We start from the raw sequence: 14,333 nt of genomic DNA, 5'->3' as shown, positions 1-14,333 counted from the left end.
TTATAAACGCTCACATGAAACGGGCCTGATGCCCGTATAATATTATGCGTTGTCTCCGTCTTACAAACGTACAACGCCATAACAATATTGAATTATTGAATATAACATAGAAAATTGTACGATATGAATAATTCATTTACTTGTTACCTAGTGAATTGACCTATTATCAGTGCATAGGAATTTTCAATGCGGGGGGAGTATTATAAGCAATAATAGAATTAAATAAATTGTGGTTGAAAATAATCAAGGTTGGGCAAGTTAATGATTATTTTTAACTCAGTTAAGTTAAATTTTTTTTTGTTAAATTAAATTAAAAGTTAAGTTAATATATTTTTTAATTCATCAATTAAGTTTAAAGTTAAGTTAGGTTAGGTTAGGTTAACTTTGTATTTTGTTAACTTAACTTCAATTAATAAATTAAGTTAATAAAAAAAAAGCATTGAAAAGGTTTTAAAATAAGTGAAAATCACTTGTATAGTAGGTAATATATCTATGAATATAGTATATGCTTATATTAATATGATGTATATAATTAAAAAACTGTTGTAAGGCTGTATCATTTTATAACTCTATTTAATATTTATATTTCACTCTGGAGTCTGTGTTGATTTATACTTTAGTTTAAATGTGCTTACTTATAGTTTAACCTTAACAATTCAAAAATAAATAACTCAAATATTTAAAAATAAGGTATAACAAAAACTAGTACTTTTCAGCTGGTTTATTCAAGTATTTATTAAAGTTCAATAACAGTAATTTCAAAATGTTGATCTGCCATTGAGCCTCACTTGTTGTTGAGCCTTCCAACATTAAAGAGCCGCTCAACGTGTGCAGATTTAATATTTTTATTAGACAAATAATTGCCAACAAGAAGTTTTAGCGTTTAGGAATGATAACTATATTATGAACTACGAATGTACAATTATTGTACAAATGTATAATACACCACTATTTATAGGTAGGTAGGTATTATTGTAATAAAATGGTCACAATTCATGATAATCAACAATCATAAAATTATAAAATAAGATATTAATAAATATTAAGTAATAATAATAATAATAATAATTAATGAGTACCTGGTAATATCATGTATTATTAAGCATGACTTTGTGAGCTCGTAGCTATGATATATCTTATATAATAATATGATCATACGGGCGACTAAATGTCACATTGTTACAATGTTATCTCTATGTTATAAATTATTATTTATTATTTTATTTGTACATACTTAATTAATATAACATAGTAGTTGTTATTTATAAAAATAATTACGAAAATATCTTCTTTTTTTCCCAACAATATTTTCTAATATTCTACGAATTTTAAATCGACGAACCGTTATAGACTAAAATATATTCTGGATAAAACGAAAATTCTAAATTAACTTCATTGGTAATATTAAAAAAGTATAAGTTGATTTTAAGTTAACGTAGATAAAAATAAGTTAAGTTAAAGTTAATTTATTAAGAACAGCGAACTAGTAAGTTAAGTTAATAAGTTAAAATTAACTTAACTTTTAACTTATTAACTCGTTAATGCCCAGCCTTACTTGAAATACGAATACCTAAAAAAACAAATAAGGGGCTTTATGAGATGATGCCATGATGGTGAAGAGGATTCCTTCCCTACCACTCCTGAGTACCCAACTACCTGATATCAAATTAAAAAATAAGAATAATATTATCTAATGAATCTCATAGGTTTTATTATGTTTAAAGTTTTAAAGATATAGTCATGAGAGGATTTTAAAATGTACTACAGTGAAACTTCTAAATACCGGACACTCTCGGTCGCTTAAATGCCGTCCGCTATTAAGAGGGGAAGTACAGTGAGTACACATTTCACCGTTCCCAAAATTCCGACTGTTATTACAGGTTTATTACACATTACATGCGACTGATTAACTTACTGATAAATTTACTACATTTTTAAGTTTTAACTAAATATTTTTATGGCACAAATTCTAACAGTCTTTTATTTTATTTAGTGAAACGATCGATCACATCATCTGGATTGATTCAATTTGTCTATGAACACAGTACATTCAAAAAACAAAAAGAACTAGGCGTTCACGTTATAGATCTGTAATGTATAAGTCATAAGATATTAGATAAATACATACTAGGTCTGATGAGTTTGATTAATCTTTTCATGGTAGAAAATATGCGTCCAATGTGAGTTCTGGTGTTTAATTCAAAACTGATAATGTATAGCTGATAATTTCAAAAAAAGATACATTTGAAAAAATTAAGAATTGCATAGGTCCAAAATGGCCTCCAATAGCTCCAATAACCAAATTTGGGTCGACAAAATATTGTTTGTGATATGCATGGATAGCAAAATAAATGCCAATAAAATTCGTATTCGCTCGATTATATTATACTTGTATAGTTATATATTTATAATATAATATAAATAAGGTATAACAATTAGCAATACAAACATGACACATTAATACACACTTATCATTTATCAATAATAAGTTATCATATTATTATGAAAACATAAATTATTATTATTTATTTATTTTCATTAACTATAAAAAAAGTTTGGAGAGGAGGGTTAAGCCCCAAAACCTCGCCTATAATAAGCCTCGGAAAGGGACATACGTCCCACGCTATCCGATGAATAAATTATAACATTATAATGCATATATTGTATTTTATATTTTGGAGCAAATCATTTACAAATTTTGAAATGTTGTGTTATCAGGACATAATACCATTTACAATTTATTTATTTAACAAAGAACGACGATGGGCAACTTTTAAAAAGCTTAATGAAATTGGACTATTGAAAAGTGTTTTATCTGGATCGCTAAATTGGACCCTTCATAAAAAAAATACAATTAGAGTAGAACAAGGTTGAGGCATCACAATTCACAAGCTAGCCGCTATATATAGTAAAGGCAAACAGATTGCTACATAACCAACTGGTTTGACAGCGATGTAGGTACTATAGGTATAGTATTCGTTTTCGATATAACATGTTTTAATAAAGTAGCAAAAATAAGTTAAATCGAGTTTTATAGTGTCATCTGCAAATAAAAATTAGAAATCCTACTAGACAAAAATTGAAAAATGTATTTAAACTAATTACAATTTTTGTTCAACATAGATATGTTTTTACTGTTTTTAGGTTGGTTTCAACTTTGTGTTCTAACACTTCTAACCAGTAACCAGTAACCGTAAACCGATTCCCGTAACGTTTTGCCATAAAAACGAAAATTAACTAAAAAAAAACTAAATAAAATGTCTAGCAAAATGTAACAAGTTACTAGATATTTTACAACGCATTATGTCTACACCCACAAACATATCTATTATTTTTTAATTCCTAACATCAGGGCTCAGCCACTCAAGGGTCTTTTAATCTTTTTAGACAGCATGTTTAAAAAACATAATATAAAAATATGTAATATGTATTACATTGAAAAAGTTGGAGAAAGTATAGCCAATTAGCCAAGTAGGTATAACCACTCTGCTGTACATCAGTAGATATAGAAATTTCGTTAAGTCGTAATTGAGTAAGTCACTGAAATGCATATAAGTACGCATTAAATTTAAACTGTTATGAAAAATCATTGTATTTACGAAAAACGAATTTTGTGTGAAGGCAGTTTATCAGCATTACTATTTTATGATATAAGTAGATAAGTATTTATTATAATGCTATTAATGTAATTTTTCTTAATATTGCGTAAAATATATTAATAACTTATAAGGTATTACAACAAAATAACTTAAATCGCTATTGTGTAAATATTTTTTAGATTTTTTGATTCCAGCAAGAATTATTTACTACAATAACAAGGGACCTTATGTTTAATCTAAGTCTTAGTTAAAAAATTGAACATTTTGATATTTTATGCATTTTAAACAACAAAATGTTGTAAACATTTTATAATGCTTTTTCAAAAATTGTAACTGCTATAATAATGATTAAACCTTGAATTACATTTTTAAGCTTAAAACCAAGTCAAAACATTTTTATCAACATATTTAAAGAAAAAATCGCCCCCAAAAAAAATTGAAACATCATATTGTCACTAAAAGTACTTTATACTTATTTATTTTTCGAATTTCCCCATTATTTTGAAAAATACTGGGAATTCTTAATATTCACCTCACTTAGGAACAAACTAGATACCAATTTGTATAAGAAACCATCACTCATCAACCCCAAATTTGAAGATCGTTGTACTTTTTTATAATATAGGTCACGCTATTTTTACTATATAGGCACCTTTTACACACAAACAAAAAGTATTATGTTATATTATTATTATAAAAATAATTTATTCATCGCTCTATTCAGAATCTAAAATTCTATGATAGGTATATGCATACTAAATACCTGTTCACAGATCCTAAATAAAAAAAGCGAGGCCGCAGGTATATTATACATTATACTAAATGTAGACATGAGTATATAAATATATTATAATCTATTCAAAGGGATTCGATACCGATATTGTCTATCTTTGTTTAGTGCACACGCGACATAGGATTTTCGACGTGTTATTTTGACAAACATACAATACAAATTGATCTAAGATACCGATAAGAATTCTAAAAACAGATTTGGATTTGTTGTGAAGTCTATTTGAGATAGACTTTTCAACATTTTCGATATTGCCTCCCAAATTCCTGAAAATGTTATCGTTATGTCTAAAAATGTGTATCAAAAAATTGTCGTTTTTAATTTTTGGAAAAGTTAAAATCAAAAAATCAAAAATGTGTGGAAAGTGGATTGCAAGTAATCAAGTAGACTTGACACTTGTCGGCAAATTCAAATCTGTTTTTAGAATTCTTATCGTTACATTAGATCGGTACGTTTCGTAAAGAACACGACTAACATCCTATGACGCGCATGTGTTGAAGACAGAAAATTGGTATTACTATAATTATTATTCTAATATTGTGTTATTATCAACAATAATAAATACCTTGAGTCTTATCACTTATTTAATCTATTTTGTGATACCATTACAATAATATTCAGAAGTGTCTTGAACTCTTGATGAATTTAACAATTCATAAGCTATAGGCATAAGTGCATAACAAACTACAAGGAAACAAGCAGTCAAGCAATAATAAATTGCAAGTTATAACATTGAACATAATAATTTTTATTTTGAAATAGCAATGGGACTTGACAATGAAAATCCAACTTTATTTGAAAAAAGTGAAGAGAGGATAGTAAGTGAAAAAGATTTGGACGATGATGAAGCTGAAGAATTTGATTCAAGGGAAATTTTTGGTAAATCTAAGGATTATATATAATCAACTTTTACTATTTTACTGATTTATCACGTTTTTTTTCTCTAAACAAATAGATTTGATCAGAGGAATAACCGATCCTGAACATCCACTGTCTCTTGAAGAACTTAGAGTTGTTGATCAAAATTTAATTGAGGTAACTGTTTACTAAATTATGCTATAAAATGATGACCCAAATAAGGCAGAGCTTTACTAAAAGTTTAATCATGTTATCAATAATTTTATGTTGAAAATATTCTGATACATTTGATACTATTATAATATATTTTTATGTTATAGGTCGAAGATAGCATGAATATAGTTAAGGTGTTATTTACACCAACTATCCCTCATTGCAGTATGGCTACATTGATTGGATTATCTATTAAAGTTCGACTTCTATGGTGTCTACCACCGCGCTTCAAAATATCTGTTACCATAACTCCAGGCACTCATGCATCCGAACATGCTATCAATAAGCAATTAGATGACAAAGAAAGAGTGGCTGCAGCTTTGGAAAATACACATCTATCAACAGTCTTAAATAAATGTATAGCTACAGCATAGGTAATTATAATATATATATATATTATAATATCTTAGTCTTAAAATTTGTATTTGTTTTAAAAGATATGAAATGTAGAAAATATATAGTCTTATATAGTATTTTTCAACTTGCAAATTTGTTCATTCTATAAAAAATGTACATCAAGTTCTTTTAAAAATGTTGTGTGTTTAAGAAAACTAAGTAGAGTTTTTTCACTCTTTAAATTCTCCAATAACTCTTTTCTTTTTGAGTTTAGTTTTTCTACATTCCATTTTTTTTTTTTTATTACAATTATTCCTTACACTTATTATTCAAAAAAACTTGGCCTAGTAAAATAAAGTTAGCAGACAATTGGTATTAACACCTGCTTAAAAACTGTAAACGTAATAGAACTAATAAATTATACAAAATTTGTTTTTAATTCAATGTCAACAATATAATGAATATAAAATAAATAAAAATGTAATTAATAATCATTAACCATATAATTAATATAATTATTCAATCTTGCAGTATGGCGTTCAGATGTTACTACTAGAGAAAAAACAAATAAACGCAATTTGATAGTACCTGAAAGAAGAAATACATTTTATGTTATAATATTATTTTAATATAACGATTTTGTGTATTTGTTCAATTACCTATTATAATATTACAAAATTTTAACTATAATTAAAAATAAATAAAATTGTGAATCAAATATAATGAAATTTTTAAACAATGAACGCTTAGTAAATTATTTAATTATTAAAATTAAGATTTTGTGTAAAACAAGTTACTTCCAGTAACTGGTTATTATTGTTTTAATTCCATTTCATGGTAATCGGTAATAGTTTCTTTAAAGATAATGAATTACTGTTAGTAAATATTATATTTAATTATTTAATGTTTATAACCATTGATTATTTTTGTCTGTAATCTGTAGGCTGTTACTGGTTTTTAAAAATTCTAATTTTTCATGTGACATAACCAGTGAACTTTGTCTACTTAAGTCCTTATTCTCATTATCAGGTTTTGTATTTTATAGCAGTTAAAATCACGTAAGCACATGCTATAATATTACCTTAAATATCGCTTAATAGTTTATATGCAAATATGCAATAAGATAAACAAAAGCTAAAATTGGCTTTTATTAACAAAGTTAATTACAAATCCAGGCACAAAAAAGAATAACCACAACACATTCAATTGTTAACAAACTAATCACTGCCATAAATTATAAAAAATCCCCCACAATACATCTTTTTAGTTAGAGTGTACCCAAATGTCGAAACATAGATTGTATTCCCTTCCTCTTTACCCTATAAATTCATCATTCATTTATATATATGTGGTTATCTTAATTAGTCTATGGTTATATTTAATTAAAAAACATATTTAACTTAATATTTATTATTTAATGTGAAAAATGAGTTGTGATTTTGTTAACACTTATTTCATATTTGTGATTTTGTGATTTACTGATGTGCAAAGGTTACTTTCCATTTGTTTTTCTCACACTTTTGCTAATAATTTGTATTTCATTATAATTATAAACATGCAGATCAATTGTTTCACTGAAGACCGAAAAACTTTTGGTTATGATTGCTATTGCTGAGTATTGCTATAAAGCTAATAAAAACTTCAAGCTTGTGATGATGCATAATCTACTAATTTATTACTAAACTACATAAAAGACGAAATGGAAATTAGATATTATGTCAAAAAGACAAAAACAGTATTTATTTGGTAAATATTAAAATAATTATTATTTAAGATACATGCAGACTAAATTCAAAAAAATGTGAAGATGTATTTTTAAATATAATAAACAAATATTATTAATGAGATAAATTTTTTTGTGGCCTGCAGTAAATATCAGTAATTTTAAAGTATTTTGTGCATTCTGGAAATATTCTGACAAGGCTTATGTGTTTTGAACTTTGAACAGCTAGTATGATTCTCAAATGTATGTGTTTTATAAATAATTGCTCCTTGTCAACTTTAATTAATTTAAAATATTCTTCAGTTACTTTCATTATTTTACATACACATTTTAGAAGCTTGATAATGTTGTTCTCTATGTTTAAAGTTTAAAGTTAGTAAATGCTTTGAATATAGAATTAATATTGATTTGAATGCATCATGCCTACTTGTTCGATTATAAACTGATTATAATTTATAATAATAAATCTTATTAAATTATCAGATATAGCATCAACTTACTGTTGGCATGCCTGCTGACGTTCATCGACGGTAATTAATAATTATACCCCCGCGGTTGCTATTTTAACATTATTTTATATTCATAGACTCTTACACCCTTAGATGATATTAATATATTATACTTATCTAAGCTTTAAACTTCAGTGTAATAAGGTCTATGATTATAATATTGTAATTTGCAATTGCGGTCTGCGACCACTGATAACGCCGATTGATATTTTGATAACGTTCTCGACTTCTCGTATCGTATTTCTTCGTAGATCCGTACCTGCTACCTACACAAATCACAAAAACAAAATACGAATAATAATAATAATATATTTTTACGTTATACAATAAAATAATTACTACAGTACATACGTTTTTGCACACGCACACAGCACACGGTAATAACGAGTAACGACATACCTATTTAGTAGGTACCCAAACGCTACAGACTTCGCACAGTATAAAATGAGGTACAGACGTCCGACGTGCCCAATGCGTTTTACAATAACAAACCGCGCTGCCGTGCACGGCGATTTGGCGCACGTCCGAAAATAACGCGATGTGTACTCTAATTCATATTACTCTAATTTTTTGATCAATACAGCAGTCGACACAAACGTTTATCTTCGTCGCAAGGCTCTCAGTGATACGAAAGACGGTGTAACCTGACCCACCATCGCCGGACTTGCAATACATAGAATCGCCAAAACTATCAGAAACTCACATTCCGTTGGTTGTAATTTCAAAAAGAAAGATTATCAGGTTGGCATATTCTGACTCCATTACCGTTGACATAGCGTTACAGCAATGTTTTATAGTAAAGTAGCAATAAACTTTAAGTTGTATACAGTAAATGGGTTGTAGTTATGAAATCAAAATTTAAAAAAAACTGTTTTTATCTTCCTTTTTAATAATGCAGATGGTAATATATTGAAAAATATTTTCTGCAGTTAATAGAAAATAAAAAGTATTTATGAGAAATATATTAACTGATTCACCTAGCATGCTCATCCCCATTTTTTGTGAAAAAAAGTCCAACCCACAATAAAATATCAAAGAATTAAAAGTCCAGATATTGGATATAATATCTATATTATAATTTGTATTAAGTCTAAATTTTGTATGGGTGTGTGCCAAAAAAAAATCATTCAGAAATATAATAAACTCAGTATAACTTAATCTAAACCTTAAATGCTATAGTAATTTTCTCATTTTGTAGTTATTGATATTGAACTGCAAAACTGAAATGAAAATAGTAAAAATGTTAGCGCTTCATTTTAACCTTGGGAGCTAAGCATATAATGTTGTCCCCATATGTGTTTATAATTTCAACTAACTAATAATTAATACATTGTGTCCATATATTTATGTTAGTAAAAATTTATTAATTTTTAGAATGGAGACTGACTGTAAATCAATTTCTAATCAAAAAAATGAGTCTAATCCAAGTTATAATTGGAAGGATGTTACTCCAGAATTTTTTGATTCAATTAAAGGTAATATAATTATTATTGTCTTAAAGACCATATATATCAATATTTTTGTAGATTCTTTTTGTTTTACGCCACTATTTTATAGGGTATTTTTTCCTGGTGTATCAAGTTAGTGATTTCTAAGTGTGCTATAAAAAATCACTAGCATATAACATAAGAAATCTTTCTTGTAGTTCTATTTGGAACCATCATTAATTATCTAAATTATATTTTAATAATTATTCTCATCTCTTCTTCCATTAAAGATCCATGATTTTTTGTAATTGGCTGGATTAAAAGCTAGGAGACCAACCCATTGTATAAAAAGAAGTGTGGAGATGTGTTGTGTAGTTAATTAGCCAAACCGTCAAAAAAGAAGTAGGGGTATACTTAAATACCCTAAAAATTAGTTAAGTACTCAGTACCCCAGTGCCCTCCTCCGAGTTAACCATTAAATATATTTCTTAAATCAATACATAAATCATTATCATGTATGCAATTGAAGAATGAGAATTGATGGTCATTAAGTTTACCTTCTATCCTTTTTTTTTTTGTGTTTTGGTGACTTGATCAAGGTAAAAATATTTTTACATCAGTATATTTATTTCAAACTTTCCATATTTATTAGGTATTTAAATTTATTATGCATTGTGTTTTATTTGTGTTGGAGAATGTATTATTTGTGATATTAAACTGGTGGATTCGTCTCTAGAATTATAAATGGAACTAATTAATTTTAATAATCAGTACCTATAATCAGTGCTGCAATCTACTTAATTATACACTTATACATGCTTATACCTCAATTATATTCACTTATTATTCACTTAAGTTATCGGAAATTAATTATTATAAACTATAATTATTACTATAAATTTATAAACTTCCTTGTGACACCAGTAATTTACACCCACCCTGCTTGAGACACATGCAATTGCAGTATTTATCTGTCCGTTGGACCACTTCCTATAATAATTGAACAAAATTAATTTTTCAGATTTAGAATTAGGTGAACTTTTACATGGCTACTTTTTCGGTTTATTTGAAGCAATGTCAGCTATTGAAATAATGGATCCCAAAATGGATGCAGGCATGATGTGTAATCGTGAATCAAAAGCAATCAAAGTAAAATTAATGCTTATTTATTAATTTATTATATATTATTAATTTGTTTATTTATAAAACTGTCAAGAAATGTCAGAATAGTCAGTGTGATAAATTAATCTTAGTTTTTAATACAGTAAAATCTATTTATGACACTCATGCTTAAGTCAAATTATGAAAAATTTCCTGTTTTTAATACATTTTCAACTGATCTCTCCGAGTATTACTATGTATATTAAATTTAGAATAATTATTGTATAAATAATTTAAAAAGAAAATGTATAATTTAGTGTATTAATGTTTATTATTTTATATAATTATTACAGTTAGAAGATTTGAAATTAAGCGGACTTTCTGTGTCTGAACAAATATCAATAATAGATGTTACATTAGCTTGTCTTGTGTCATGGCTTGAAGGGCATTCTTTAGCACAAACGGTATTCACAAATCTATATTTCCAAAAGCCATATGAAATTGAAGATGTTCCATTGAAAGCATTTTGTATATGCATATATAAAATCATTGAAGAAATTAGGGACTTTGCTAACAGGTAATAATTTATTTATTTCAAATCAGTAAATAGTTTATTGTGTACCACAAATTTCATATAATTATATTCTACAGGGCGCAAGTTTTTGAAGAAGAAGATTTTCAACCTGCGCTTTATAGCTATCACTATTTTAATGAAATTTCTGTCACTCGTGTGATTGGTATGATGAGAGAAGTTGATGAGTCAATAAATCATAAATTAAAATCAAATGCAAATAGTGAAGAAGTACAGTACATGGATTATTTTTAGTAAGCACCAATATAATTTTAGACAATTTTTTTTTACAGAATGAATCTTATGTTGCATTAAATACACGCATTAAGTTTGTTAGACTTTTTTTCCAAATTTTACTTTCTTTTAATCGTCGTGAAAATCATTCGAGTTCAATGGGAGAAACCCAGAGGTTGTTAACTACTTGTGGATTATTGATTCCTTCTTTAATAAATACTGTGGATAAAGGAATTCCCAAAGTTGGCCGTGAGAAAACTTCAAAATATTCCTATTTCATACGCTTATTATTTTTTTTTTATGTATATTTTTCAGACTGGTGTTATGATTTGGGCTTTGACCCTTTAATAAATCAAAAACTGTTACCACCTACATTTCCTCGTTATACAAAAATTAAACCAGCTGATGAAGCTTATGTTTATTTTGATTCATTGTTAACAAGACTGAAACAAATTTGTAAATTGACAAATTGCACAACTTTTATTAGTGCTTTGGTATGTTTTGCTAGTATAATACTTTATATTATTATTTAATGTAAATTGGTTCTGTGCGTAATATAATGTTTTAGGAATGTTTTATTGAACTTGGTCACAACAGTCACTTATGTATTGTATCAAGATCGATAATGCAAACTCTTTATTTTCCTCAACCTGGCAAAGTGTTTGGTACTCAGGATTTAGAGGACTGTCTTCGAGAATGGGCTAAGTCATTTATAGCACCACCATCACTCATACCACGTTTAAACATTTTGTCTAACTCTCAAGTAATATTCAACCTTTTGTAATACAAATTAGATTAAAATAATGAGAATTTATTTAATATTTTTAGGCTAAAGATTGTGTTCATAATTTTTTTGATCATTGTACTCGTCCATTTGCTGGGTTGATTCAGATTTGTGGTCACAATAAAGCTAGACAAAGAGATAAATTAGCACATATTATGGAAGATTTTTCAGCTCTTCAAGATGAGGTACACATATTAAAAATATAATGTTGTGTAACTAATTGATTATTAAATAATTTATTTTGTAAGCAACTGTTTGTATAAATGTATTATGTTATTTAATTAGTCTCAGAGGGTTGATGCTTTTTTGCACTCATTCTCGTCAAAATTGGATCCACCTAGAGAGCATTTAGCTAGTTTTAGCACATGGATAATTTATCATACAATTAGAATTATGATAATGTACTTATTGTCTGGTTTTGAATTGGAGTTGTATAGTCCACACGAATATCAGTATATTTATTGGTAAGCCATTTTGTTCTAAACATTTTGCTATGATTTAATTTAATTTAATGATACGTTTTAATTATTTCAGGTATTTATATCAATTTTTGTATGGTTGGTTAGTGTCTACATTAAATAGAGCTGATAATGTGTTACTTGGCAGTGATTCATTGGTCGATTCTCAAAAGAATCGAACGAAACGAAATAAGCCTAAAAAGAAAAAACCTCATCCATATAGTCAAGAAATTGTTATGTGCCATGCTATGCAAAGTTTAACTGGTGCTTATTTCAAGGTATCTAAATGACTAAAACCATGGTATTTACATAGGATATTTTTTGAATATTTTAAAGACTAATACTACTATCAATACTCAATCATTAACAGAAACTACAAATATAAAATATATTATAAACTTTAATTTTACAAATGTATTAAATTTCTCAATTACTAAAATTTATTTTTCTATAGACATTGGTAGGATTTCAATTGGAAGGTAAAATCCGTACTCCAAAACATGCAAAATTTGACAATGAAAAAGTTCGTTATGAACACAGATTTGCTGCATTCTCAGCAGTAGCTGTGCCACCACCGTTTTCTTATAATGAATTTCAAATGACTAGATGCCAAATACGTGATTCAGCATCTGGAGATCCTGGAATATTATATTTGAATAGTTGTGAGCTATTTCATCAAGCAAGGTGTTTACTAGATACAATTGCACAACCACACTCTCAACAAGTAACTTATACAATTTGTTAGTTAATTGATTTACTTTAATAAATACTGAATTATGTGTATTTTAGGTGATGGATTTAATAAAAGTGTGTAAAACAAATTTTGTAACTATGAAGTTGCTTGCTAGTGGATATATGAGAGGACCCAATGTATCATTGGACTTCGACTTCACAACTAATTCTTACTTTCCTATATTAAAGCTCAGCTAATTTTGAACAATGTTTTTAGACATTAAAGATATTTAATTATTTTAAAGACTGTTTGAACCCAAAATAATTAAATACATAATAATGTAATCATTAAAATTGTATGTAGTATTTTTTTTTTTTTTTTTTTGTATTAATGTGTTGAAACTTGTTGTGATGTAAAAACAAATACTTTTCGTCTAATATAACAATATAATATAACATACTAATAATATATGTATATAAATATATGAATGTGTGATACAAGAAAGTGAATGCTTATTATTTTATTTTTATTGACCAATTTTAAAATATAAATACATATTACCATAATTATCATGGCAAACAGACATTTCGCCCCTGTAAAAAAAAACCCGTCCACGGACGTTTTGTCCCTGGCAATTTTTAAGATAGGACGTTTCATCCCGGAGAGTTATAAGATATAGGACATTTGGTCCCCGGCATATTTTGATTAAAGGACATTCAGTTAATTAAAAAATATTGTAAGAATTAAACATCCTAATTTATATATATTTATTGAATCAATACAGATGTGCAATGCGTCTGCAACGACTGCATTGGTACAAAAACAAAATGAAATAATAAATGCACCGAAAATACTTGGTTTTAAGGAAAAGAAATTACAGTCATTTTGTACAACATGCTATGATAACGATAATGACATTTTATATTATTTAAAAAAAATAAGTCGGCTGACCTAAAAATTTATTAATTTTTACGAAATTTAATATGACTTAATATAATTGTGATTTATTTAAATTTTGACTATTTGTATAATTATTAATTATATTGTGGGAATATTG

General features: G+C 27.1%; 2 protein-coding genes and 1 long non-coding RNA gene across 4 annotated transcripts; 2 read left to right on the top strand and 1 right to left on the bottom strand.

The window, feature by feature from the left end:
* The first annotated feature begins 4,980 nt into the window (after nt 1-4,980).
* galla-2 (MIP18 family protein galla-2) lies at nt 4,981-6,539 on the top strand. Its single transcript, XM_015521295.2, has 4 exons — nt 4,981-5,268; nt 5,345-5,424; nt 5,568-5,834; nt 6,328-6,539. The coding sequence occupies exons 1-3, from the start codon at nt 5,154-5,156 to the stop codon at nt 5,832-5,834; spliced, it is 462 nt and encodes a 153-aa protein (XP_015376781.1). The 5' UTR covers nt 4,981-5,153; the 3' UTR covers nt 6,328-6,539.
* LOC149058777 (uncharacterized) lies at nt 5,344-8,495 on the bottom strand. Its single transcript, XR_016190310.1, has 2 exons — nt 8,380-8,495; nt 5,344-8,294 (listed from the first exon to the last, which is right to left on the bottom strand). It is a non-coding gene; the product is annotated as an uncharacterized LOC149058777 (long non-coding RNA).
* A 132-nt stretch (nt 8,496-8,627) lies between these two features.
* On the top strand, nt 8,628-13,780 carry Naa35 (N-alpha-acetyltransferase 35). Of its 2 annotated transcripts, XM_089219797.1 has the most exons (13): nt 8,628-8,769; nt 9,403-9,503; nt 10,477-10,604; nt 10,910-11,133; nt 11,208-11,358; nt 11,421-11,610; nt 11,677-11,855; nt 11,930-12,124; nt 12,190-12,330; nt 12,431-12,609; nt 12,680-12,881; nt 13,058-13,327; nt 13,393-13,780. In XM_089219797.1, exons 2-13 carry the CDS (start codon nt 9,404-9,406, stop codon nt 13,531-13,533), a joined length of 2,100 nt encoding a protein of 699 aa, XP_089075923.1. In that variant the 5' UTR covers nt 8,628-8,769; nt 9,403; the 3' UTR covers nt 13,534-13,780. The 2 variants fall into 2 exon arrangements, with proteins under 2 accessions (XP_089075923.1, XP_089075922.1); XM_089219796.1 differs by having other exon boundaries at nt 11,421-11,855.
* Nucleotides 13,781-14,333: the final 553 nt, after the last annotated feature.

This window comes from Diuraphis noxia, unplaced genomic scaffold (genome assembly GCF_037042655.1).
Source record: "Diuraphis noxia isolate RWA-SAM2 unplaced genomic scaffold, SU_Dnox_SAM2 contig0002, whole genome shotgun sequence".
In the NCBI taxonomy this organism is placed as follows: Eukaryota; Metazoa; Arthropoda; class Insecta; order Hemiptera; family Aphididae; genus Diuraphis; species Diuraphis noxia.
Note: the sequence above shows the minus strand (reverse complement) of the source record. Positions and strands in the feature narration are given on the sequence as shown.

Coding starts and splice junctions, on each gene's coding strand:
- Naa35 (XM_089219796.1), top strand. CDS start 9,404: ATGGAGACTGACTGTAAATCAATTTCTAATCAAAAAAATGAGTCTAAT. Junction 11,856..11,929: donor CAACTTTTATTAGTGCTTTG/GTATGTTTTGCT, acceptor ATAATGTTTTAG/GAATGTTTTATTGAACTTGG. Junction 13,328..13,392: donor CACAACCACACTCTCAACAA/GTAACTTATACA, acceptor TGTGTATTTTAG/GTGATGGATTTAATAAAAGT.
- galla-2 (XM_015521295.2), top strand. CDS start 5,154: ATGGGACTTGACAATGAAAATCCAACTTTATTTGAAAAAAGTGAAGAG. Junction 5,269..5,344: donor TGATTCAAGGGAAATTTTTG/GTAAATCTAAGG, acceptor CTAAACAAATAG/ATTTGATCAGAGGAATAACC. Junction 5,425..5,567: donor TTGATCAAAATTTAATTGAG/GTAACTGTTTAC, acceptor TTTATGTTATAG/GTCGAAGATAGCATGAATAT.